The 20,645-nt window shown below is 37.6% G+C and overlaps 2 protein-coding genes across 4 annotated transcripts in view; one reads left to right on the top strand and one right to left on the bottom strand.

The window, feature by feature from the left end:
- The window catches only part of CCDC110 (coiled-coil domain containing 110), a 16,886-nt gene extending 10,823 nt beyond the window's left edge, over window positions 1-6,063 (top strand). The window contains exons 5-7 of the mRNA XM_006160455.1: window positions 2,511-2,621; window positions 3,421-5,536; window positions 5,987-6,063. Coding sequence (XP_006160517.1) covers window positions 2,511-2,621; window positions 3,421-5,536; window positions 5,987-6,036 — 2,277 coding nt within the window. The 3' untranslated portion in view covers window positions 6,037-6,063. The remainder of the gene's footprint in view (window positions 1-2,510; window positions 2,622-3,420; window positions 5,537-5,986) is intronic.
- An 8,156-nt stretch (window positions 6,064-14,219) lies between these two features.
- Window positions 14,220-20,645, bottom strand: part of CFAP96 (cilia and flagella associated protein 96) — a 21,278-nt gene continuing 14,852 nt past the window's right edge. For all 3 annotated transcript variants that reach the window (XM_006160456.3, XM_006160457.3, XM_027776592.1), the window contains exons 7-8: window positions 18,256-18,425; window positions 14,220-14,388 (exon numbers count right to left, since the gene is read on the bottom strand). In XM_006160456.3, the coding sequence (XP_006160518.1) occupies window positions 14,340-14,388; window positions 18,256-18,425 (219 nt within the window). In that variant the 3' untranslated portion in view covers window positions 14,220-14,339. The remainder of the gene's footprint in view (window positions 14,389-18,255; window positions 18,426-20,645) is intronic.

The raw sequence follows: 20,645 nt of genomic DNA, 5'->3' as shown, positions 1-20,645 counted from the left end.
AGCGTAATAGCCATTACACCAAGCTGTTGTTCCCCTTTTTTTTTTTTTTTTTTTTTTTCCATAGGGTATGCGCACTCACCAGCAAGAATGAGAGAAATCACCCTACAGGGAGAATGCCATGCTGCAATCCCTTCTCCTCCATTCTCCTTTTAGGATTTTGGACACACACGCACTTGTGCTCAGCATGCTTTTCAAGCCAACAGGTCCAGGACTTGAACCACAGCCATGTGGGATCCAGTGCCTTAACCACCATGCTACCTGCTGACCCTAGCATGACATGCTTCTTTTCATCTATAGGTAGGAAGCAGCCACCTGTAAGGTCTCATTCCATCCTCTGAGCTGTTGACTAGCCACAGACTAGTTGATACAGAATTTAATAAAGACCACAACATATTCTAGGCTCCAGAATTGTTTTGAGGAAACTACATTTTTCTCTGCTATATTTGTATTTGTGTCAGTCAAAAGGAAATCATGCTCAGTGATTTTTTCTTAAATGCCTGTTTAAGTGCTACCCAAATATAGTTTCTAAGAGTCTTCAACTTTCATTGTAATTGATATAAAATCAGGACCAGCTCCATAGCACAGAAGTAGAGCACTGTGAATAGGGAACAGGACCCCACATGACTAACTGCAGGCCCTTGTGTGGACATGCGCAAAAATCTGACTGACTGGAGAAATGGGGGAAGATGGATCGTGGCATGATCATAACCCTGTTGAGGAAGCGCTTTCTCAATCTCTCTCTCTTTCTTTCACAAACACATGTGTTCTCTGGCAATAAAAAATAAACAAACATGGGGCCAGCAGATGGCATAATGGTTACGTCGCTGGACTCCCATGTAGTCAACCGTGGTTTGAGTCCAGGACCCAGCAGCTTGAAACTCATGCTGGGCACATGTGTATGAGTGCCCAAAAGCCTGACAGAAGAATGGAGAAAGGACTGTGGTGTGGCCAACTGCACTGGGGGATGATTTCTTGCTTTCTATGTCTCTGTCTCACCAGTGAGAGCATGTGCCCTATACAAAAAAAAAAAAAAAAAAAAAAAAAAACCTAAAAAAATAATTAAATAAATAAATAAACATAAATGAAAGGTTTCTGCAACAAAAGTTGAAAGAGTCCTAAGAACCCTTTAAAAGACAATCTTAACTCAAACTGGCTTAAGAGAAAATTGCACTTTAATAGCTCAAGTAATGGAAATTCCTGGAGATTGCTTCTTTTAGGATGACTAAGCCCATGAGCTCAGGACAAAGTTGCATTTCCTATCTTGATATGGGATCCTATCAAGTATCTCATATCTCCTTGCCACAGTAGTTGGTTCTCAGACTTCACCCGGTGGCAAAAGTTCTGCTAGATCTGTCCTTTGTCCTTCCAGATTCGGGTCGGACAGAAGAAAGCAAGCTTTGCTCTTTTCATAGTTCATACAAAGATTGTGGGCCTGTCCAGAGGGATTCAGTTCTCTGCCTACGTAGTCTAAGTCACAGGCCCACCCTTGGAGCTGGAGGTGAAATCACGATCAGCAGAGGCCCATGGACTCCATCCAGAAAAAACAGAGAGGAGTGTAAACAGAAGGCAAGGAGATGGGTGTTCGAGACCACAGCACGGCACATATTCTCCAAAGACTCAATATCAGCTTCCTCCCAGTGTTCCTGCACTACACGTTACTACATGGAAATGGAAGGGGAGATAAGCTATGCTTGAGGGTTACAGAAGAGGTTCCATTCTTATGTCAGACCAAACAGCTCTTTTTAATTCCACAGTATAAAAAATCAAACCTTGAACAAATAATCTGGTACAGTTTATAAAAAAGTTATGTTTTACTAAATTAAGTTGTTTTGATTTTATAATCATACAACAAAGCATCATGTTCTTTCTAAAAGAATTATTTATTTAATTTATTATTGTCATGATTTTTAATTTGCTGCAGGACCTGCACATTCACCAGAGAGAGAGAGAGGGAAAGTGAGAAAGCAAGCTTCCAGGCCTTGAACTGCGGTAGGCCATGTGCAAGTCCAGCCCCCAACCACTACACCAGCTACTGGCCCAAGGAATAGTGTTCTTTTTTTCTTAAGGTTTTGCCATAGGGCACGTGCATTCATTCACCAAAGAGAAAGAGAGAAACGGTGAGAGAGAACATGAGAAATCACCTCCCAGGGAGGATGGCCACACTGCAATTCTTTTTCCTCCAGTCTTGTCCTGGGATTTTAGGCATGCGTGCACATGTGCCTGGCATGATTTTCAAGCCACCAGGTCCGGGATTCAAACCATGTTCAGCCATGTGGGAGTCTAGCATCTTAATGACTACACCACCTGCTGGCTCCAAGGCATGGTGTTCTTAAAGATTCCTCTAATGATAGAGATTATAATAAATTATAGTCGATATGATGGAAAGGAATTTTTATTACAGGAAATTTGAAGATGTTATGTATTTAAATTATAATCTCTATTATTCTTATACATTCATAAGTTTATAAATCTGAAATCAAATTCTGACATTCTCAATTTGTCTTTAAAAGGTACAATCTGAAATCAGTGAAATATTGAACAAAAGTATCATTGAAGTTGAAAGCCCACAATTCAGCTCAGAAAAAAATCTTGTATTCAGCACACACACTGAAAAGGATTTGGTATGTTATTCTACAAATTGTTTCTATGTGTAGGTGTTTCAGAACGTTACCCCAACCAGTTTTCCTTCGTCTTTACATTCTCCCTTTCTTTGTAAGAAAGATGGAATGTCAAAGATGAAAATAAGGACATTCCTGTCCCGAAAACTTTACAAGATGTGTGTTTACCACTGTGCTCCTGCAATTCTCCCATTTCTTTTAGGCCAGTCTATGGAGGATGTTTGACTTAGTCCAGATGCAATCGAGCCCCAAGTAAAATCAAAATACAAGGCAGTTTTTAAGCCTCTCTGTCTAGTTAGGATTGCTCGGCGGTGAAATGGATAGAACAGCTCCAAACCAGAGTTACATTGCTGTGTTCCCACTACTAAGAACTCACACCCCAGGACAGTCCCCACCCTAAAATCACCCAAAACCAAGAAGTACAAGCTAAGGTTGACAAATAACCCAGAGTGGAAATACTCATTTCGCTTTAACTTCCATTTGACCTGCTGTTTCTCTCGTCTCTATCTACCCGTGATGATCTCGTGAAGATGCTAAATGTCTGTTTCTGAGATTGGGAGGTTGACCCGTACATTACACTCCCTAAGGAAATAAGTGTGAGTTGTAAGCAGACGGTGAAGACCAGAGTTACACTCCTCAAATCAATGGCTAGATTTTCTGGAAAAAAAATGAATCACCTGCGTTAGGTTTCTCTGAGATCCAAACAGATAAAATGCTGGTTTGGGTTGTGTAAATAAATCTTAATTTCGTGGTTACATAGCCAATGATAGTATATTTATAGTATGCTTTTTATTGTTACTAGCCTATCGAGACTCAACAAGAAATTCTTTCTATGGAAAAAACTCATCCTTTTGAGGATGCCAGGACTCTGCATTCCGTGGAAGAAAAATTGGGTAGCAATAGCGTCAAGAGTCTCTCGCAAAGTACGAATCCTCCATCCCAGATGGACCTCAAGGATGTATTAACTCTGAGAACGTTAGCAGACACTTCAACTGCAAACATAATCATGAACCCTTCAGAAAAGTCTGACATGTTGAAGAATTATAATAACTTTTATACGTTTCTGCCTACCGTGCCTGCAACTGTGACATCTCAAGCTGATTCTGCCATTCCAGGTAAATCCAAAATTACTGTGCCTTTCCTAAAGCACGGATTTTATGAAAACTTGGATGATATTTGCCACTCTATCAAGCAAATGAAGAAAGAGCTTCAAAAGTCACATGATAGGGAGCTGGCACTTACAAACGAACTCCAAACCTTAAAAGCTGATATGAGTAGTCAGAGTAATGGTAAACATGACTTGTCCCCCATTCACAAAGAAAAAATTAACTTTGTTGAGGAACAAAACGTAGAAAGTAACCTAAGCGAAGATATGAAATCAAAGAGAATTTCAGAATTAGAGACATTAATAACAAAATTACTCCCATTCAGGGACACGGTGTCAAAACTCCACGTGAATTTTTGTAGGAAATGTAGAAAATTATCTAAGAGTGAACTACACAGGGGAAGGAAGTTTGAGAAAAACAATAAAGAAATTCCCATCACTGGCAAAAATATTACAGATTTAAGATTTCATTCCAGAATTCCAAGACATACACTATCATTCCTTGACCAAACAAAATTTGAAATGAAAGACAGAGAAAAGCAACCATTTGTAATAAAACATGGATCAATAATATCTGAAAATGAGAATCCATCCAAAGTCAGTTCTGTTACTGATCAGTGTGTTGCCAAAATTCAGTACTTACAGAATTACCTAAAAGAATCTATGCACATACAGAAAAAAGTAACAGAACTGGAAGATGAAAATCTAACCCTTAAAACTAAAATAAAACCCCTTATCTTTACCACACAATCTCTGATACAGAAAATAGAAACATACGAAAAGCAGCTTAAAAATTTGGTTGAAGAAAAGAGTACTATTCAGTCCAAGTTAATTAAGACAGAAGAAGATGGCAAAGAATGTCTTAAAGAATTGAAAAAGATAATTAATAAATTTAATGCCCTCCAAAGCCAAAATAAAACTCTAGAGGAAAAAAATTGTCAACTTTCTTTGGAGAAGCAACAAATAATAGAAGCATTAGATCAATTAAAAAACAAGGAACACAAAACTCAAAATGATATGGCCATTGTCAATAATGAAAATAATCGAATGAATATAGAAATGGAAGCAATGAAAACAAACACCCTATTGATGCAAGATGAAAAAAAAATGTTAGAAAAAAAAACATGCCAGCTTCTAAAGGAAAAAAGCTCCCTTGAAAACGAACTAAAAGAAAACCAGCTAGAGATTATGCAGATGAAAGAGAAAGAATTGTTGGCAAAAGCTGAACAAGAGACACTTCTACAAATAATAGACACAGTTAAAAATGAAAAACTTACTCTCGAAACAACATTACAAGAATCTACTGCTGCTAGACAAATGATAGAAAACGAAATTGAGAATATCCAAACCTACCAATCTACTGCAGAAGAAAATTATCGGAAAGAAATAAACAATGCAAAATCAGAAGCAAATATTTATAAAAACAGCTTGTCAGAAATCAGTAAGGAATGTGAAATGTTATCAAAAATGGTCGTGGAAATGAAAACAGATAATCAGATTCTAAAAGAAGAGCTAAAGAAACATACTCAAGAAAATTTAAAATTTGAGAACAGCATCAGTAGACTTACTGAAGACAAAATACTTTTAGAAAACTACGCAAGAAGTATAGAAAATGAAAGGGATACCTTAGAATTTGAGATGCGGAATCTTCAACGAGAATATTTAAGTTTAAGTGATAAAATTTGTAGTCAGCACGGTGACCTGTCAAAAACAGCTTATGTTTCAAGAAGAGAGAAATTTCACTTTGACCACTATGTTACACTTGAAGATGCTTCTAGTCCAAGGAGTAGGCCCCTGGCTCCTGACTTGAAAGGTATGTGTGTTGCGGATTAGTAGAAATGTGTTTAAGATTCTCAGAACCAGCAGATGGCATAATAGTTACGTGGCTGGACTCCCATGTAATCAACCACTGTTTGAGTCGTGGATGCCTGGTGCGTGAGCATGCCCAAAATCCCGAGAGGACAATGGAGGAGAAGGGATTGTGGCATGGCCATCCGCCCCCCACCCCCCCAGGTGGTGATTTCTCACTTTCTATCGCCTACAATTGTGTTTTGTAAAATTTTTATTCAATCTATTTATTATATAGTGGAATTATTTAGGAATTTTGTTCTTTAGATAAAATTAATTTTATTTTACTCATATTACTCATAAACATTATATGTGCACAAAGCACTTTGACAGGGAGCAAGAGTCTTTAAATTATGATTATTAAAAAGTGTACTTAGCATTCCCACCTAAAACAATTCTTCTTTTTTTTCTCTAGGAATTTCAAGTAAACTGTATCAATTGTTTCCATCCAAGACATGTAAATAAATTTTTTAAATAAATGTTTCAAAAGCCTTTGTCTGAAAACTTCTTTTCTACACAAAATCATTAAAAATTCTTATATATGATTACAACTACTTGGTAATTGATTAGACTAGTTTTGAAAATTAGAAATTGGAATTAGGTGGGCCATCCAGTGGCATGGGGGTTAAAGTAGCTGGATCCCACATGGCCAAGTGCACGGGTCAAGTCCTGGATCCAGCAGCTTATAAAACATGCTACATGCATATGTGTGCCCAAACTCCAGAAGAGGGAAATGGAAAAGGGATTGAGCTGTGGCCATCCCCCATGGGGGACAAGTGTTTTCTCACTTTCTCACTTTCCCTTCACTCTCTGTCACCCATGAGCACATGCACCCTCTAGCAAATTAAAAACAAACAAAACATAAATTGGAATTAAGTATACACACACACACACACACATATGTGTGATAGAAAGTGAAAGAGAAAGCGCAACACCCCTGACGCCATGATCCACCTCAGCTTCAGCCCGCCCAGATTCCAGTCTCATGTTCGGAGTGAACCAAGGGAGGTCTCTGGACTCAGAACGTTCCTATGTGAGTCTGCCTTGCAGAGGATTATATTTTACAACTCTATCACCATCCAACCCCCAGGGGTGGGGAGATTGTGTGTGGAGTATGTGTGTATATATACATATATATTTCTTTTTTCTCTTTTTTTTTTTTTAGAACTTTGAAAGTCTTTACCCAGCTGGTAAGCCTGCCTCAGTTTCATGGATTCTAATGGAACACACTAGAAAAAAGTCAGTTGTGGGTTAGCTAGTGGTGTGGTGGTGAAGGTGGCTGGATCTCACGTGATCCAGGATTTGTGCACATGTTCATGAATGCCCAACAGTCTGAAAGGAGAAATGGAGGAAACAGGATTGCAGCATGCCCACTCGCCATAGTGGGTGCTTTTTCATTTTCCCTCTCTCTGGTGAACACACACCCTCTAGCAAATTTAAAAAGAAAAATGTCAATTGTTACTCATAACAACAGCAGTTTCCAGACTAAGCATTTTGTCTTAATTGCCAGAGGATGCATACACTTGTCAGAAAGAGACAAAGAGAGAGACAGAGAAAAAAAGCACCCGCCCACCAAATGGTCATGCCACAATCCCTTTTCCATTTCTCTATCCTGTCAGGATTTGGGGCACAGATGCACACACGTCCAGCATTTTTTTCAAGCTGCTTGGCTGGGATTTGAACTGTGGTTGTCAAGTGGGATCTAGCTTCCTTAACCATTAGGCTTCAGGGCCCGCCCCAAGTATCAGCATTTCCCCATCTTTTCTACAAGCTCGAATTCCTATAGTCAACAATAGGGCCACACAGTAGAGTGGGTAGGGATGCATTACAAGAGAGAGAGCCTGAGTTTAGGGAACTCAAATTTTCTTTAATGTGCATTAAGCATACTTACCCTGTGCTCTGGGTTAAAACAATCTTTATACAGGACAATAAATTTGCCTTTCCTGGCTCCAGGAGACACTCTATCTTCTAAGACTGCTTGCTGTACAATTTCTTGTTTGATTTTATCCAGTGCTTCTGCATTTATTGAAGTAATTATGTATTTTTTTTCTCCATGAATGTGTTAACATGGTAATTACATTACTTTCTAAATGTTATACTAACCTTGCATTCCCAGGGTAAATTCCATTAGATTGTACTGTGTTATTCTTTTCATGTATAGTCCTGGATTCATTTAATAATATTTTGTTGAAGATTCTGCTTCTATATTTAGAAAGATATTGGTCTGTATATTATTAGTTTTAATGTCTTTGGCTTTGGTATCAAGAAAATCCTGGCCTCACAAAATGTGTTAAGTGTTCCTTGCTCTATTTTCTGAAGAAATTAGTGTAGAACTGGTAGCATTAATCGTGATGGATTCTAGGGCCAGCGGTTGGCATGGTGGTTAACCTCTGGACTCCCAAATGGCTGATAGCAGTTTGAATCCCAGACCTGGTGGCTTGATTTCTCACTTTCCCTCTATCTTTTCCTCTCTGTCTCTGTCTCAGGTGAGCACAAGTGCCCTATAGCAAATTAAATAATAATAATAAATTAAATCATTGTTTTTAAAAATTATGGGCTGGCAGGTGGTTTGGTGGTTAAGGGCATTGGACTCTCACACTCTCACTGGCCTGTGGTTTGAGTCCTGGACCTGGTGGCTTACTTTCTTACTTTCCCTCTCTCTCACTCTGTCCCTCTCTGGTCAAATTAAAAGCAAATAATGAAGAAAGAGAAAAAAAGAAAGAAAAAGAAGAGAAAGAAAGAAAAAAAAGAAAGAAGAAAGAAAAAAGGAGAAATAGAGAGAGAGAGGAAAAAAGTTAAATGTAAAAATAATTCTAAAAAAAAATGCATCCTTAAGTATATAATATACTTCATCAGAGGTTCTGGACTTTTCTACATGAAGTTTTACATTACAAAATGAATTTTATTACTAGATATAGGACTATACAGATTTTCTATTTCATCTTAAATCAGTTTTACTAATTTGCATGTTCTCTCAAATGTACATTTGTGTATGTGCATTTCCTATAAGTTCTCAAATGTAGTGGCATAAAGTTCTTCATAATATTCCTTATCTTTTTAATGTCCAGAGGATCTGTGGTAATATACCCTATTTAATTTCTGATACTGATAACTTGGTAATGATTTTTTTTTCTTTCTCAATCTCACTAGACTTTAGTAAATTTTGAAAATCAGTTTATTGTTTTAATGATTTTTATGGGATTTTTTATTACATTTATTTGTTTTCATATTTTAATTATTTTCTTCCTTTTGCTTATTTTGGGCTTACTTTGTACTTTCCCTAGTTTCTAAAGGTGAAGATCAGGAAGATCAGGTAGCCTTTATTTTCCTCTACTGCATCATTTGTAGCTATAACTTTCCTTCCAAGCACCATTTTCACTGCATCACACAGTTTAATATGTTTCATCTTCATTCAGTTTAAAATCTTGGTCTTTACTTGTGATGAAAGAAAAAAAAGAAAGAAGAAAGAAAAAAGGAGAAATAGAGAGAGAGAGGAAAAAAGTTAAATGTAAAAATAATTCTAAAAAAAAATGCATCCTTAAGTATATAATATACTTCATCAGAGGTTCTGGACTTTTCTACATGAAGTTTTACATTACAAAATGAATTTTATTACTAGATATAGGACTATACAGATTTTCTATTTCATCTTAAATCAGTTTTACTAATTTGCATGTTCTCTCAAATGTACATTTGTGTATGTGCATTTCCTATAAGTTCTCAAATGTAGTGGCATAAAGTTCTTCATAATATTCCTTATCTTTTTAATGTCCAGAGGATCTGTGGTAATATACCCTATTTAATTTCTGATACTGATAACTTGGTAATGATTTTTTTTTCTTTCTCAATCTCACTAGACTTTAGTAAATTTTGAAAATCAGTTTATTGTTTTAATGATTTTTATGGGATTTTTTATTACATTTATTTGTTTTCATATTTTAATTATTTTCTTCCTTTTGCTTATTTTGGGCTTACTTTGTACTTTCCCTAGTTTCTAAAGGTGAAGATCAGGAAGATCAGGTAGCCTTTATTTTCCTCTACTGCATCATTTGTAGCTATAACTTTCCTTCCAAGCACCATTTTCACTGCATCACACAGTTTAATATGTTTCATCTTCATTCAGTTTAAAATCTTGGTCTTTACTTGTGATTTATTCTTTGACCCAATTGACTATTTAGAAATGAGTTTAATTTCTAAATACTTAGATATTTTCAAGTATTTTTGTTACTGATCTCTAATGTAATTTTATTTTGATTGGAGAACGTATTCTGGATAAGCTATCTTTTTAAAGTTGGGACTTGTTTTATTTACAAAAATATAATTTATCTAGGTTAACGGTTCATGTGAACATGAAAAGAATGTATATTCTGCTCTTGAATGACACATTCTATGTCAACTACATGAATGTGGTTGATGGCTTTGAACAAATCTGTATCTTTATGAATCTTGTGTCTACTTGCTCTAGAAATTACCGAAGAGGAGCATACTTGCTTATTCCATCAGACTTTGTTTCATGTGTTTTCGGAAGTATTATGCTGCTGCTTTAGATTCTGCTTGCTTCTTTTACATTTACATTTGTTGTGAAATGGGCTTTTCTTTTTTTCATGTGTTGTGAGGGCATACACGTTTAGCACTATTGGGTCCTGTTGGTCAAGTGATCCCTTTATTATTATTAAATGACTATTTGTGGTGATATTCCTTGTTCTAAAATCTTTGATTGACATTAATATAGGCCTGCTAGTTGTCTTTAGTGTTTCAATGGCATATCTTTTTTTTCTATTAATTTGTAATGAAAAACAGGCTGTCCTTACACTAGAGAGTATTAGACCTAGGTTGGACATTCACTTGGTAAGAATGTCATTTTAAATATCAAGACATTTAGACAAGAGGACATTTTAGGTATCTTTCTGAGGTTTAATGAATCCAAATTGCTTTATGAAGATTCTTAGAATTATATAGACATGGTTATTTGGGGATAATATATCTCCCATAAGCTTCTAACCAGTACCCTTGATAAAATGTTGGAAGCAAGTCTTCTCGATCTTTCTTCTGGTCATTCTTTATTCTATACTTGATTTCCTTTAAGTAATATCCACCTTCTTATACCCCCTCATTTTGGTAAAATCTATAGAGTGAATAACATAACTTGAAACCATTTGAAAAGAATCATTATTTCTGTAGAAAACTGGGAAGTGGTCTGGTAACAAAATGTAATAATAAATAGGTCGGTAGAAGCAGACTCGGCCACAGTTGGTTGTGCTACCTAGGAAAAGGTACTTACTTTTTCTTGCCTGTATTTGTTAGGTGAAGATTAAAGTATTAATAAACATAAACATGTAAATATGTAATGCACATGGAATGGTACCTGACACACAGTAAGCATTAATTAGTACTAATTAGTATTAGCTATTAATTCATTTTTTACATTTTAAGCCAAACATCATAATGAAAAATTCAGTTACATTTGATGAAATTAATGTCATATTTTATGAAATTCAGTTATATTTGATGATGTGGCTGGTGGTTAAGGGAGGTAGATCCCATCTGGCCGACTACGCAATTCAAATCCTAGTCCTGGAAGCTTGAAAAGCTGTGGACATTCGTGTCCACAATCCCAATAAGAGGAAGAAATGGAGGAGAAGGGATTGCAGCATGACCCGGCCCCATTTGGGGTTGCTTGCTCTCTCTCCTGCCCCTCCTATGTCTTTCTCTGGCAAGCACACAACCCCTTTGGCAAGTCTTTTTTTTTTAATTAACAAATCACAACTTATTTACAAATTATTTAATGAATAATTATCTAGCTTTCTGAAATTATATATATATAATATTATATCTACTATATATATAATATAGATGAGTGTTTTGATCTATAAGTACTACATATATATAAATATATCTATATATACATACACACACAAATTGCAGCTTTGAAAATATTTTTACTTTGGTCTTTATGATAAGTCTTCCAAATGGATAATGCAGAGGAGAAAAGAGTCTCAGGTTATATAATTTGGTCCTGTATACATTTGTCTTTGAAATTAGAAACAAGTTGAGCCCTCTTCACAACACATGTATACACAAAAGCACAAGCAGAACTAAAAAGCGGCATCCTTCCAAAAATTACGCTACTGCTTAACCTTCTTGCCAGTTCCTACTGAAGCATCTTGTTGATCTAAGTCTTTCTTAAAGTCCAACCTTTCTTCTACCATCAGGGTAGCATCCACAATCTTTGCTTCAATTTTGAGCCCCGAACATACGCGGCTGGATGTTTCGTAGTAGAGATAAACAGCTGGCTAAGCAAGCTTATCTCTCCATTATTCACCACTAGTGGATGTGGAAAACTATTCAAGCCATACTGGCACCCTAAAGGGAAAGTAGTTACCAAGGTGTCTGCATGGTCAAGAGACAGGATGCCAGTGTTCATTAATCCTGAATTCTTCATATCTGAGTGCAAGGAATAAAGTCGTTATATAGGAAACTACCTGACGTTGTACTGCTATGTATTCGAATCAAAAGAAGACAGTTGTAAGAAAATAACCAATGAACATCATAGTTTGCGCCACTCAAATCAAGTGTGTATTTGTGTTCCCCTAATGACATTTTCAAAAACCTTAGTCTTACTTCCATCCCAGTTCCCATCACTAACTCCCGCATTTGTGTTTCTGCACATCCACACATCTAGTTAAGGTCCAGATAAGGCCTGACACTTGCCATCCTACTATTCACACCCCCGGGAAGGTGTTAGATGAGTGTTTTGATCTATAAATACTAAATGCAGTGTGCATTGCTTTACAAAGGCACATTAGGGCCCGGCAGGTGACGTGTTGGTTAAAGGCGCTTCACTCCCACAGGGCTGACCACGGTTCAAGTCCCGATCCTGGTGGCTTGCTTTCTCACTTTTCTTTTTCTCTGTCTCTGTCTCTCTCTAATTAAACTGGAAAAAAAGTAAAGTTAAATAAAATGATTCTTTAAAAAAAGGCACATTAATAAAAATTCATTGCAGCTAACAAAAGAGATAAAATAAGTTATATAGTTTTTAGTAAAATCAGAAAATATAACACTCTGACCACAACAGAATCCATATACTTGTAAAGCTTGTTTAGCAACATAAGTCAATAAGTAACAAAATTTTATTCAGCTCTGTGCATCTGGTAAAGTCATTCCTATTCCAAAGACAAATGTATTAACCTTGAGTTGCATTCTCCTCTTGGTTGTTTTATGTTGTTCATTGCACACAATCTAGTTATGAAGCATAACATTTTTAAAAGACCGTAACAATAGTAAAAAAAATCTATACTCTCCAAAAACTGGGTATATATCTAGTTTGACATAATTATCCCAATTGTGGGGGAAAAAAGGGCTCAGGGGGCGGCAGTTGACATAATGGCTATGTCACTGGACTCCCATGTAGTTGACCACAATTAAAGTCCCAGACCTGGTGGCTTAAACTCACACTGGGCACATGTGCATGCCCACCCAAGATCTCAAGAGGAGAATGAAGAAGGGATTACAGTATGGCCATCCCCCCTGGGGGGTGATTTCTTGCTTTCTGTCTCTGTCTCTCTCTGTCTTTCTGGCGAGCACACATGCCCCATAGTAAAAACCTCTTCAGGAAAATAAAGGGGGGCGGGGAAGCCAAAGAAGAGTCCTGCAGACTCTCTACAATCTGGTTTTCAGCTCTAAGAAGCCTAAACTGGCAGAGGGACAAATAATCTGATATTTTATATAAACCACAAATAAAAGACATGACCCAAGTAAGTTAAAATATCTGTCTCACTACCTTATGTGTCTATACATGAATCTATACAATATAAATGGGTCTGACATTTACCTCTGATGTTAGGTAATGCTTCAATGTGGGACCAGCAGTTGGCGTAATGGCTATGTCGCTGGACTCCTAAGTAATCAACCACAACTCAGTAGCTTAAAATGATGCCAGGTGTGTGTGCGTGTGTGCCCAGGCTCCCAAGAGGAGAATGGAGAAGGGATTGCGGCTTGGCCATCCTTCCTGGGGGGTGATTTCTCACTTTCTGGCTGTCTCTCTTTCTTTCTGATGAGCGCACGTGCCCTATAGCAAAAACCTCTCAAAAAAAAAAAAAAAAAAAGAATGCTTCAATCCACTGACATTTGGATAGCATCAGATACCTCTAAGAAGAGATAGCCAGTTAAGAATTTATAGTATGGGCTTGTCCCAGGGTCTACTCATTAAAAATGCCACATCCCACATGGCCAACCACAATTCAAATCCTGGCCCTGGCAGCTTACAAAAACACTGGATGAATGTGCATGTGCCCCAAATAAGACAGATGGAGCAGTGGAAAGGGATTATGGCATGATACCATGATTGGGGGAGAGATTTCTCTCTCTCTCTCATGAGCACACATGCCTTCTGGCAAATAAAAACAAAATTTCTGTGTACTTTTACCCCTCCAGTCTCCACCCCCCCCCCACCTGCAGTTTTAAAATTTTCTTTAACATTAGGAGTAAGCATTTCCAATGACTGGCTGCATTTCAAGATTTTATAAAATTTCTTAACATTATAGTGTGCTGAGAAATACAGGTCTAAAAACAAAAGATCAGCAACCACATTAAATTCTTAGCAAATACTATTTATTAAGTAGCAGTACTAAAATAATATACGAGTGATAAGTTTAAATTTTTTATAAATGCTTGCTCTGTCTGTTCTGTAGTATATTTTTTCAGTTAATTAGCGCTTGATATTGAATTACTGGTAGTCGGGGTTCAATATGCTACATGTCTTCCAGTTGCTAATAGGACTGTACTGAAGCAGTCTTGTAGTTCTTCACATTTAGTGCCCTAAAATCAAAAAACACAAATTTCATTTTATAGGTACAAGTAATCTATATATACATTCTTTTACATTTCAATGCAGACTTTTCGTATTAAAAAAATTAAAAACCAAGATATTTTATAACCTATAGCAATTCAAAAGCAAAAATGTCTCACCAACTTCAAAACTTCACTTTGGGACCAGCAGTTAGCATAATGGCTAGGTCACTGGACTCCCATGTAGTCGACCACGGTTTGAGTCCCGAACCCAGTGGCTTAAACACAACAGGCGCGTGCGCGTGCGTGCCCAGGATCCCGAGAGGAGAAAGGAGGAGAAGGGATTGCGGTGTGGCCATCCCCACCCCACCCCCAGGGGGTGATTTCTTGCTTTCTGTCTTTCTGGCGAACGCACGCGCCCTATAGCAAAGTCCTCTCCAAAAAAAATTAAAAAAAACTTCAATTAAATTAGAATATACTAAGAAAAGGTAACTGAAAGAGAAATACAATTATAGAATCCATTTTAAATGCTACTGTCCACAGTCTTATTACTTTTTAAATTAGGATTAACAAAAGCTAAAACTGGGTTTAAGATGGCACTTGTGATCATGTGAATAGAGATTTCAATAAATCCAAAATTAATAAAAGTTCAACTTCTGATTTTTCAAAATAGCTATCAATCACTCCCTTGCCCTACTCCAAACATATTCATATATTAGGACATCACAGAACTTTCTTAGATTTGCTTTCTGGATACAAAAGAACACAACAAAAACTGTTATTCCTCCCTTCCCCAGTACAAAATTCCATGTATTTGAGGGTGGGTGTGGTGAGACAGCTTCTGATTGTACTGTTGGTTCTATCCGATAGAGGTACTCTGAGTACTCTTAGGTGGCTTACCAGAGGATAAAGGATGAAGGAAATCAACAAAAAGCTCCAAATCTTTCTGCTTGTCCTGTTTCCAAGTCCAGTAGTCTCCTAGCTGGCCCACAAGACCCATGACAACATTGTAAAGTATATATATTTATCCTGCTACCTATAGGCGTCACTTGGCTATGTAAAGGAAATCAGGTTACAGTGGGGACCAGCAGTTGGCATAATGGCTATGTCACTGGACTCCCATGTAGTCGGCCATGGTTTGAGTGAGGACCCAGTGGCTTAAACTCAAACCAGGCGTATGCGTGTGCATGCTCAAGATCCCGAGAGAAGAATGGAGGAGAAGGGATGGTGGCATGGCCACCCTGGGGGTGATTTCTCACTTTCTGTCTCTCTGTCTGTCTCTGTCATTCTAGTGAGTGCACACACCCTATAGCAAAAACTTCTCAAAAAAAGAAAAAGAAAAAGAAAAATCAGGTCCCACAGATGGTACAGTGGTTAGGGAACTGGGCACCCCCATGGCTGACTGTGGTTCCAGTCCCAGACCTGTCCTCTTGAAAATCACAGTGGGCACCTATGCCCGTATGTGTGTGCTCAAAATCCGAAGAGGGGAATGGATGAAAGGGGACTGTGAAATGGCCATATCCCCGGGAGGTGATTTCTCACTTTCCCTCTCTGTCTCTCTCTGGCAAGCATACATGCCCTGTGGTGAAACCTAAAAAAATTTTAATTTAAAAAATTTAAAAGCTAGGTCCTTTAGTTCTATATGTCAAATATCTGGAATTAGTTAATATTTCAAGTTACTGGCCCCATAAAACCAGAAGAGCAAAATTTCCTTTTTTTTTTTTAAAGAAAAACACATTTTAAAGTCACAAAATATAGTAATCAAACATTACAAAAAGTGCCATGGACTTGCATACATTCATTTTGTAGATATTCATGTCTGAAGTGACACTATAAAATTTTTTATTCTTATTTAAAAGCATTTTTCTAATCTTGAAAACACTCAACAGAAAACTTAAGTCTATGTCCCCGAAAGGTTAAGTTGCTCACAGACTTTTTTTTTTTAAATCAATTTAAACAACTGGCTGAAGGGATTAAAACAATTCAGACAGGAAGTTAATCCATATTTGTGCTAGACAGTGACAGAAGTGGTGAACTGTAGCACTCTGTGAGGCTGACCCACGTGGGAGGGTTCCAGAATTGTGTCAGAGACCTCACGAGGTACTTCAGACACGGTGCTCACAGTCCAGGGCTGGATGAGACTGAGTTGGGCCACAGCGTCAAGACCTTGTTGGGATGCTGCTCCCCTCTCTCACTCACAGAAGAAATAAACTTAAAAATAAAGTTGAGGGACCGGTAGATGATGTACTGGTTACTGCACTGGACTCCCACATGGTTGACCATGGTTCAGGTCCCAGACCCAGCAGCTAGGCAAGTGTACGTGGGTGCCCAAAATCTCAAGAGGAGATTGGAGAAGAAAGGATTGCGGTGTGGCCATCCCCCCGGGGGGAGAGGATTTCTCGCTTTTCTAGAGAGACCGAGATAGTCTCTCTAGCAAGCACACGTGCCCTAGAGCAAAAATCTCTCTTAATAAATAAATAAAATTGATATGTGTTGGGACCAGCAGTTGGCGTAATGGCTATGTTGCTGGACTCCCATGTAGTCAACTGTGGTTTGAGTCCCAGACCTGGTGGCTTAAACTCACGCTGGGCTCATGTATATGCGTGCCCGAGATCCCAAGAGGAGAATGGAGGAGAAGGGATTGCGGCATGGCCATGCCCTCTGGGAGGTGATTTCTTACTTTCTGTCTCTCTATCTCTCTCTGTTTTACTGGTGAGCTCATGCGTCCTATAGCAAAAACCTCTCCAGAAAAAAGAAAAAAAAGATACATGTTGAAGCCTGAGATGAGTGTACAATGAAAACATAAAGCAAAAAAAAAAAAAGGCATTTTAGGCATCAAGGAACCAGTAAGTCTTCTCAATAATTTCAGGAGTAATAAGAATAATAAGAATTTTACATCATCTAAGTTAGACTGCTCCAAAATGTCAAAGTTCTAAGATAGTGTCAGCTTACTATGAAGCATTCTTTCCCAGAATAATACATGTAATTCAAAATCACATTTCTGGTTAGACTAAAGTAGCACGTAACACTAGTATTTTCAAATTTATTTCAAAAAATTGTTAATGAATTGTCTTTAGCAACTGCTAAAGTTCTATTGGTAAATACATTGTTCTAATAAACTTAAGGGGTGATAAGTCAGAAACATACCTTTGCAATGTCTTATTACTATGATACAATAATAATAATGATATTATAATCATTATCCCTAAGTTATAAAAGTGCACTACTGCTTTTATAAAAGAGAACAATGTGAATTTGGTGTTTTTAAAATCTATAATATGTGTGATTACATTAAAATTAGAAATACGTAGATTAGTTCAAATGGCATTAAAACTTTCAATGACTAGGTAGCTAGGTAACGCATTGGATTCATATGATATTGCATAAACACACACATAGAGAGACAGAATAGGGCTGGCCCCATAGCATGACAGCACAGCACATAATATGACAGCACTGGATCTCACGTGGGATCCATTACTGGCCAGCCAGGGTTCAAGTCCTGGTCCCATGGGCTCAGGGCTTTTGGTTATGTCCAACATCCTGACAGGATGGAAGATTGAGGATGAGGGATTATAGTGTGGCCAGGCCTCAGTGGGGGTGGGAGATGTGTTTTCTTTCTCCCTCTTGCACCCTCTTGAATAATACATATATATAATAGTTTGGAATGAATAAATGAAGCTTTCTCAAATAGGAATTTTAGAAGATAGAAAAAGATTTCAATAAGGGAGGGCAGGTATGTGGAAGGAGCTGAGGTTTCAAAAGTCGCTCAAAGTTCTTTTTTGAAAGTATATATAAATAAAAGGTACTATTCTGAAGAAGTCTGAAAGTTGCAAAAGGTTTTTTTTGGTTTTTTGTTTTTCTTGTTTCTCCTGGTTAAATGTAAGGTATACCTACCTTTTGACATTCAAAGTCATTATACTTTCAACTGGTCGGCTTTTGGGTCCACTTGGCGGGTGGAAAATCTTATCACCTTTTCCGAAACTCTCCTTTATCGATTTCACCACATAAGGGTCAGCAGAATGTGAAGGGTAAGGGTCAAATGTTCCTGCCTTCATTCCACCAGCCTACAAATGAAATGAAACAATTCACAAATGCCTCCACAAAATTAGGTCAACAAGTTCACATATTGGGCCGTCAGAAAAGTCTTGATGTATTTTTCTATGCATCATCATTTTTTCTGATGACTCAATATTTGAGGGAGAGAGCTTCAAAAAGTTCATAAAAAATGTGAAGCATGAAACAAATCCATGCATGGATTTTTTAAAAAAAATACATTTTTCCACAAACTTTTTCAAGTTCCCTTGTATTTTTGTCATCTGTGAAGTTGATTTTACACTTAAGGAAAATAATTTATACTGTTTAATTCAAATACTAGCAAAAGATCTCCCTACTACCAATTTTACAGGGGTTTTTGAAACACTAATTCCAAAGGTTCTCTATAAAAATGAGCATGTTTACAGTAAGGTAATAAGTTAAAACTCTTGCCCAGGATTAATATTTTAGTGAGAGTTTATCAGATCATGCTATCACCTAGTTAGAGGTAATACTATTACTGAGGGAATGCGACCTAGATTAGATACATTTTGATAGGAAATGGGGAACGAGGATCTGGCATAACATGAGTTTACTAAATGTTGATCAACGAAAGGAAAGATATTAAAAAAGAAAGAAAAGAAAGAAGGAGGGGGGGAACCAGTAGATGGCAAAATGGTTACGTCACTGGACTCCCACATTGCTGACTGCAGTTTGAGTCCCAGACCCGCCAGCTTCAAACTCACGCCAGGCACGTGTGCATGCGTGCCCAAAATCCCAAGAGGAGAATGAAGGAGATTGCAGTATGGCCATGCCCCCAGGGGGTGATTTCTCACTTTCTGTCTGTCTCTCTAGTGAGTCCACACGCTCTGTAGCAAAAATTTCTCTTAAAAAAAAGAAAGAAAAAACAATGTCATATAAAAATAAGTGAGAGAAAAATAGATATGTAGAGATCTATATATATATATCTATAGATAAACACATAAATCTACATATAAATCTATTTTTCCTATATCTATCTATGCATATATATAGCTGTATATAGACAGATAAGTGTATATATAAATATATATTACACATACAAATATATATTATATATAAATATATAATGTATATCTGTTATAGATATATATATGGGAGAGCACACGCGTGTGTGTGTATATATGTGTATATATATATATTTATAGCATGAGACAGACTGAAAGATGGCACACAAATACCTTTGAAACCACTAAGATGGTTTCATCACCATGAAGATACAGAACATTGGGAACCAGCAGTTAGCGTAATAGCTATGTCGCTGGACTCCCACGTAGTCGAGCACAGTTCACGTCCCGGACCCGGTGGCTTAAAATTCATGCCGGGTGCGTGTGCGTGCATGCCCAAGATCCCGAGAGGAGAATGGAGGAGAAGGGATTGCGGCATGACCATCCCCCCCTGGGGGGTGATTTCTCACTTTCTGTCTCTCTGTCTCTCTGTCTGTCTGTCTGGCGGCGCTCGGGCCCTATAGGGAAAAAAACCTCTCCAAAAAAAAAAAAAAAGACACAGAACGTTTTCATTTCTATCATCTCCCATTGATTTCTCATGTTCCAAAACTGGATTTTGAAAAAGACAGAAGACAGATCCTGGGACCAGCAGATGGCATGGTGATTAAGGCACTGTACTCCCACATGGCTGACCACGGTTTGAGTCCTGGACCCGGCAGCTTAGGAATCACAACGGGCACAAATGACAGATCTTTATTTCACTCTTTATATCAAAACACATTTCAGATAAAGATTTAAGTGCAAGAAGATAAGACCAAAGAATAAACCAAGGTATTTTATTCTAACATTGGTGGAAAAGAAAGTGATTCTGAAAATCACATAAACCCTACCACGAAGGATAGACAAATTTGATTACATCACATTTTAAAATTTCTCAACAGCACGAAATACCTGTGTCAAAGATCCAACAGACTAGGAAAGTTATTTTTGATCCAAAGCATAAAAGAATAATATCCTTAATATATTCAATATAAGATTTTTAAAAACAATGTGAAAACCACAAACCTCTTTAAAAATCTACAGGGGGAACCAGCAGTTAGCGTAATGGCTATGTCACTGGATTCCCACGTAGTCAACCGTGGTTCGCGTCCCGGACCCGGTGGCTTAAAACTCACGCCAGGCACGTGTGCCTGCGTGCCCAAGATCCCGAGAGGAGAATGGAGGAGAAGGGATTGCGGCGTGACCATCCCCCCTGGGGGGTGATTT

The sequence above is a fragment of the Tupaia chinensis genome, unplaced genomic scaffold (assembly GCF_000334495.1).
Source record: "Tupaia chinensis unplaced genomic scaffold, TupChi_1.0 Scaffold000685_1, whole genome shotgun sequence".
Lineage (NCBI taxonomy): Eukaryota > Metazoa > Chordata > Mammalia > Scandentia > Tupaiidae > Tupaia > Tupaia belangeri.
Note: the sequence above shows the minus strand (reverse complement) of the source record. Positions and strands in the feature narration are given on the sequence as shown.